Below are 7514 nucleotides of genomic sequence, written 5' to 3' on the forward strand. Positions count from 1 at the left end.
TCCATTCGTCAACAGTCATATCTGGATATATATTGACCATACAAGCGATTCCATTCGTCACCAGTCATATCTGGATATATATTGACCATTCAAGCGATTCCATTCGTCAGCAGTCATATCTTGATATATATTGACCATTCAAGCGATTCCATTCGTAAGCAGTCATATCTGGATATATATTGACCATTCAAGCGATTCCATTCGTCAGCAGTCATATCTGGATATATGTTAAGCATTCAAGCAATTCCATTCGTCAGCAGTCATATCTAGATATATATTGAGCATTCAAGCGATTCCATTCGTCAGCAGTCATATCTAGATATATATTGACCATTCAAGCAATTCCATTCGTCAGCAGTCATATCTAGATATATATTGAGCATTCGAGCAATTGCATACGTCAACAGTCATATTTTAATAAATATTGACCATTCGAGCAATTTCATTTGCCAACAGTCATGTTTGGATAAATATTGACCAATAAAATAGTTTCGACTCACTTTAACCGAACGAAGTTATTACCGTTTGTTTTACAAATGGCTGCGTAGGCATATTGTTTGACTACAATATTAGTTCTAGAAACTCACTTTATTGAATGTATTAGAATTAAAATAATCCAAATTTTGACTGGGTAATATTCCTTATATCGCCTGATCGCGAGATATATGTTGTAGACTATAATTGACTGACAACTACCGGATTGAATTCGTATAATATGTTGTCAATAAATGTTTAAGTATCTATCAAAACACGAATAAACAATGATTCCACTCATAAATATAATTACAAACGTTCTGCATTGGCATTTCATACAGGAAGCACAATGCATTCTAAAACAACTACAATTATTCTCAGACACTATAGAGAAAGACGAAACTTAAACGGACTCGCTCATTGTGTTGGACCTTTTGTCATGGTTAAATGCATCTGAAAAGACTTTTGTGATAGTATTTTACTCTTTGATACCGAAATTGCAGACAAAACTACAATTCAACGTTATAAGAAACCTTGTTTTATTAGGAAGGCAACTCTAGTTAAGTTCGTAAATTGACAACAAAACCGCTTGCCCATAAGGTCTCTAAAGCAAATTGATGGTTAATTTAACCTTTATTTCTTTTGTTGAAATGTGTTACTAACTAAGTTCGAAATCGTTGACTTCAGAAATAATAATTAAGCATATATCAACATTTATTGAAATATTCCAGCCGTCAGTATTTTAGTTTCAACAAACAAAATGAGTTGCCACGCTTTATTTCATTGTTTTTACCAAACACGAGCGAGTCCTTTTAAATAATACTGTCAATTGAATGCATTGATACGTGCGTCACTGCCAACGCCGCTACCCTCATTTTCCAATTATTCATTGGTACATATAATTCGTTAAATTTTCAAAATCGAAAAAGCTCTATACAGTCAAGTCAATGATTTTTAGCGGCATTCTTGTACTCCATTTTGAATAACACTGTTTAAAGCCTCTGTCATTAACATCTGCATCAAATAACTGAGACATGTATTTTGTTTAACAAGCGCAATACGTACGGTGTCCCTTGTCGTAAAACGCCAAAACATCCTGCATTTTCTGATCGCCATGACCTGCAAAACAGAGAGGATAGATGATTGTTTTAGTGGAAGATCTCGATGTATTTCATCGAGTGAGTACTAAAATACATTTAACGTTTGGTATTTAGTTGATGTTGATGTTTTTTTGCGATCTCAACCTGAAACAAATATCTGTTTCTTTTCTATTATATGCCTATATAGGATATCAAATGATATTTAATTAAAGATTTTTTTAAAGCGCCAAATCGTATGCGAACGTAACGCCCATTTCAAAAAGGCACTCACTTTTAGTTGAACGTTATAATGGGTGAAACAGTGAAAATATATATTTGAAATTGTGACTCGGACCTATGCGCACCCACTTTTAGTTGAACGTTATCATGGGTGAAACAGTGAACATATCGATTTGAAATTGTGACTCGGACCTATGCACACCCACTTTTAGTGGAACGTTATAATGGGTGAAACAGTGAACATATCGATTTGAAATTGTGACTCGGACCTATGCGCACTCACTTTTAGTTGAACGTTATAATGGGTGAAACAGTGAACATATCAATTTGAAATTGTGACTCGGACCTATGCGCACTCACTTTTAGTTGAACGTTATAATGGGTGAAACAGTGAACATATCGATTTGAAATTGTGACTCGGACCTATGCGCACTCACTTTTAGTTGAACGTTATAATGGGTGAAACAGTGAAAATATCGATTTGAAATTGTGACTCGGACCTATGCGCACTCACTTTTAGTTGAACGTTATAATGGGTGAAACAGTGAAAATATCAATTTGAAATTGTGACTCGGACCTATGCGCACTCACTTTTAGTTGAACGTTATAATGGGTGAAACAGTGCGATTTGAAATTGTGACTCGGACCTATGTGCACTCACTTTTAGTTGAACGTTATAATGGGTGAAACAGTGAAAATATCGATTTGAAATTGTGACTAGGACCTATGCGCACTCACTTTTAGTTGAACGTTATAATGGGTGAAACAGTGAAAATATCAATTTGAAATTGTGACTCGGACCTATGCGCACTCACTTTTAGTTGAACGTTATAATGGGTGAAACAGTGCGATTTGAAATTGTGACTCGGACCTATGCGCACTCACTTTTAGTTGAACGTTATAATGGGTGAAACAGTGAAAATATCGATTTGAAATTGTGACTCGGACCTATGCGCACTCACTTTTAGTTGAACGTTATAATGGGTGAAACAGTGAAATCATCGATTTGAAATCGTGACTCGGACCTATGCGCATCCACTTTTAGTTGAACGTTATAATGGGTGAAACAGTGAAAATATCGATTTGAAATTGTGACTCAGACATATGCGCACTCACATTTAGTTGAAGATTATAATGGGTGAAACAGTGAAAATATCGCTTTGAAATAATCACTGACACTAATCTTACTTCACTGATATATATGTATACACTCACACACTACACAATAGATTTAAACACATGCTACTTCTACAAGTCTATAAGAAATGCTGTCATAAGTCCTGTAACCTTTCGAGAAAGCTTTGAGAAAAGACTTGTGTGTACATTATCAAATCACTTGCATTTTACTTGTGAAATGTACCACAACAAATGTACCACAGCATTTTTTTTCCATTGAACAATATTAGCTTATCGCGTGACCAGTCACCTGAACCGATGGTTTTGCGTTATTTGTGTTGGATTCGTGTTAAAATGACATATTCCCTTTGGCCGGATTGCAGCCTTAGAAATAATAAAACGTAAATACATCGACGTAGCAGTTCTTGACTTTAACGATAAGTATCCGATAACTGGACTGGTGACTGTGCATTTGATATTAAAGTGGCCATCAACTCCAAAACAAAGTATATAGGCAATCAATGAGTGCTTGTATAAAATGTGAGTTCTCTTGTTCGTTAAGTGTCGTTAAGCTTTTAAAGGCTGGTATGTGTTCTTACCCTATATCCAGTTTGCAAAACAAATGTTGACTTAAATATGGCAAACAAATGAAGTTTTGGAAAGCATACTTAGATGAGAAAACTATTCATTACCTTTAACAACGAGGGTCCCGTTAATAGACTGACACACTTTCTTAGCCTCGGTCCAGTTGGTATTGATGTGGTCATAGAAGCGCAGACAGAGGTTGAGTTGAGCATCATATACGTAATCATCAGACTCGCATTCATCTGTGGGGATGACAGTAAACATATACCATCTCATGGTCATAAAGAAAGTAAACAGAGGATATCTCATGACCACGATGAAAATAACAGAGGATATCTCATGACCACGATGAAAGTACACAGAGGATATCTCGTGACCATGATGAAAGTAAACAGAGGGTATCTCACGACCACGATGAAAGTCAACAGAGGGTATCTCATGACCACGATGAAAGTCAACAGAGGATATCTCATGACCACGATGAAAGTAAACAGAGGGTATCTCATGACCACGATGAAAGTAAACAGAAAAAATCAAATGACCATGATGAAAGTAAACAGAGAGTATCTCATGACCATGATGAAAGTAAACAGAGGGTATCTCATGACAATGATGAAAGTAAACAGAGGATATCTCATGACAATGATGAAAGTAAACAGAGGATATCTCGTGACAATGATGACAGTAAACAGAATATATCTATTGACCATGAAGAACGTAAACAGAGGATATCTCATGACCATGATGAAAATAAACAGAGGATATCTCATGACCATGATGAAAGTAAACAGAGGATATCTCATGACCATAATGAAAGTAAAAGAGGATATCTTATAACCACGATGAAAGTAAACAGAGGGTATCTCATGACAATGACGAAAGTAAACAGAGGATATCTCATGACAATGATGAAAGTAAACAGAGGATATCTCATGACAATGATGACAGTAAACAGAATATATCTCATGACCATGATGAACGTAAACAGAGGGTATCTCATGACCACGATGAAAGTAAACAGAGGGTATCTCATGACAATGATGAAAGTAAACAGAGGGTATCTCATAACAATGATGAAAGTAAACAGAGGATATCTCATGACAATGATGAAAGTAACCAGAGAATATCGCTTGACCATGATGAAAGCAAACAGAGAATATCTCATGACCGTGATGAAAGCAAACAGAGGATATCTCATGACCATGATGAAAGCAAACAGAGGATATCGCTTGACCATGATGAAACTAAACAACAGCGTAAAATAGAATGATAAACAATAATATAATTATGTTGAGTCTTCATCTTTTAAACACGACCAAATACATACTAGATATTGGATAAAATAACAAAGCAAGAAATATATTTACAGTTAGGATCTGTTGTTGTTGGTTTCTGCGTTGTTGTCGTTGGCGTTGGCTTATGTGTTGTCGTCGTTGGCTTATGTGTTGTTGTTGTTGGCTTATGTGTTGTTGTTGTTGGCTTATGTGTTGTTGTTGTTGGCTTATGTGTAGTCGTCGTTGGCTTATGTGTTGTTGTCGTTGGCTTATGTGTAGTTGACGTTGGCTTATGTGTAGTAGTCGTTGGTTTATGTGTAGTAGTCGTTGGTTTGTGTGTAGTTGTCGTTGGTTTATGTGTAGTCGTCCTTGGTTTATGTGTAGTTGTCGTTGGTTTATGTATAGTCGTTCTTGGTTTATGTGTAGTTGTTGTTGGTGCGTGTGTAGGTTTCGGTGTGTGCGTTTGCTGGTGTGTCACCGGTTTATGTGTAGTTGTCGTTGGTTTGTGTGTAGTCGTCCTTGGTTTATGTGTACTGTTGTTGGTGCGTGTGTAGGTTTCGGTGTGTGCGTATGGTGATGTGTCACCGGTTTATGTGTAGTTGTCGTTGGTTTATGTGTAGTTGTAGTTGGTTTATGTGTAGTTGTCGTTGGTTTATGTGTAGTTGTCGTTGGTTTTGCTGTTGTTGGTGGATGTGTGGGGATCATCAGTGTTGTAGCTACAATCATAAAGTGTCGATGTACTCGGATGTAAAGAAAGTGAAATAAACATTACAACATTAGACACATATAGACTACCAGATCCCTATCGCAAGTAGTTAGGATGCATTTATACTTAGGAACTGGTTTCATCAGTGGTTTTGCACTCTCTTAGTTAGGAATTATTTTACAATATAATACTAAGATAAATGTATGTACTACCCACGTACACAGCAAGCGCAAAATAAAGAAACCTTCAATCGAAACAAGTGTGTGTTTTTTTGCATATTTGTGTAGGCCAATGACAATCAAGAATTTCTTTTCAATAATTTCCGTTAATATATTTTCATTTTCATTTCTGGAATTTATGCCCATAACTGACCATCTGTTTATTTCTTTATAAAACGACAATTTTAAACAGAAAGAAAGACAATATATGAGCATATCATACTCTCAAATAGGCGCTTATGAATATTCTTTTATTAATTTCATTAATTAAACTTATATCAAAACTGACGAATGCACCAAAAAATGGTTTCATACAGTATAGATCAGTCTATTTGTTCACCAAAACTTACATGTAAATCTCGTGTCAGGACTGAAATGTAGCATAAACTTGGTGTTTGCATTTTTGTTTTTCGGCTTAATTTAAACTCGAACATATACTTAGACTGATTGTGAAATCGTTTGTTTTACTGAGTGACAGAAGATGAATGCAAGAATACTCAATATAGTTTCATCTTTGGCTATCATTACGGTTGGTGTGTAAGCTTATTTATACTCGCACTCGGGCCTTGCCCATTCGGTGACTGCTCCAATAAGCTTGTTAGTCATTTTAGGTTTATGGATCATAGTTTAAAGACTGGTTAGAGCTTATAAGTATCTTCCATGGCCGAGAGTGTAAGATAGGTTCATTCCGACCCGAGCGTAGGGTGTTTTGCGGAAACGCACCACTGTGTGATCAAGGTGTGAGATGGTTATGGGTGGGAACACAAGAGACAAGTTAATTGATTGTGATATAGGTGTTGAAATGAATGAATTAAAATAGGCTTCCAATTAGTATTTAATTACAAGCAAAATTATACATGCATGCCATATAACAAGTATATATATATTGATGAACATATTCATATCCAATGGGCGCGGCCTGTCGCTACGGGATAGGGGCAAAACAAGCAATAAAACTTCTCTAAGAAGCTTGCTGGTTGTCATTTCTCCGTCTTCGAAATTTTCCCAAATCTTGTGGAGTCGGCCGTGGGCTGTCTTGTAGTTTGCTCGCTGGCTGCGAGTCAGGCTCTGTTCTGATAGGAGTTGAAATTGGACATCGACGGTATCTGCTTCAGAATGGTTGAGAGGATTTAGCTGGCTTTAATATGAATGCGAACAATAGGAAAGATAACTTTCCTACATACGTTTGTTTTAAGTTTTTCAAGGTAATAGTTGCAAAGTTAAATCCTTACAGAAACATGTATCAACTATATTATTATTAAAGTGAGTACAAGGTAAAGTAATGTGCATTCACCTCTCATAAAATAGCAATGGGCCCGCTTTGTTAAAAGAAAGCTATTATTCACTGTAAAATTATTTTATCCGCGATAGCTTTGATGACAAATTCTAGTCACTGAATAAGTATAACAAGTCATACTACAAGAAATACAGCAAATATTTTACCAAAAGTAGAGATATTTTTGGGTGGAATTTAGCAATTTCAAGTCAAAATCATTAATTGAACATACTCGATGAAATAAAAGTCATGAAAGTGAGCATACCAGGAAGTTGACGTTAGTAAGTTATTCTTTTTAAAGTATGTATTATCTAATTGCATCTAGGATCATAAGGCTTCAGAAGAGGATAAATAATCGTTAAAATAACGCACTTATATATAATTTCATTCTACGTATTGTTGTTTACTTGCTTCAAGTTTTGAAATGTCTAGTCTAAGAACACTACATCATTTAATTAATTATCAATATTATATTGACAGCACAAATTTTATTCCCCCCACCCTCAATTTTATTCCTCCCCAACATATATTACACTGTGGAAATCT

General features: G+C 35.7%; 1 protein-coding gene across 1 annotated transcript in view; it reads left to right on the top strand.

Moving 5' to 3' along the window:
• Positions 1-4764, top strand: part of LOC128221774 (sex-determining region Y protein-like) — an 11253-nt gene extending 6489 nt beyond the window's left edge. Inside the window, exons 2-3 of the mRNA XM_052930377.1 lie at positions 3824-4342; positions 4483-4764. Of these exons, the coding sequence (XP_052786337.1) occupies positions 3824-4342; positions 4483-4764 (801 nt within the window). The remainder of the gene's footprint in view (positions 1-3823; positions 4343-4482) is intronic.
• Positions 4765-7514: the final 2750 nt, after the last annotated feature.

This window comes from Mya arenaria, chromosome 16 (assembly GCF_026914265.1).
Source record: "Mya arenaria isolate MELC-2E11 chromosome 16, ASM2691426v1".
In the NCBI taxonomy this organism is placed as follows: Eukaryota; Metazoa; Mollusca; class Bivalvia; order Myida; family Myidae; genus Mya; species Mya arenaria.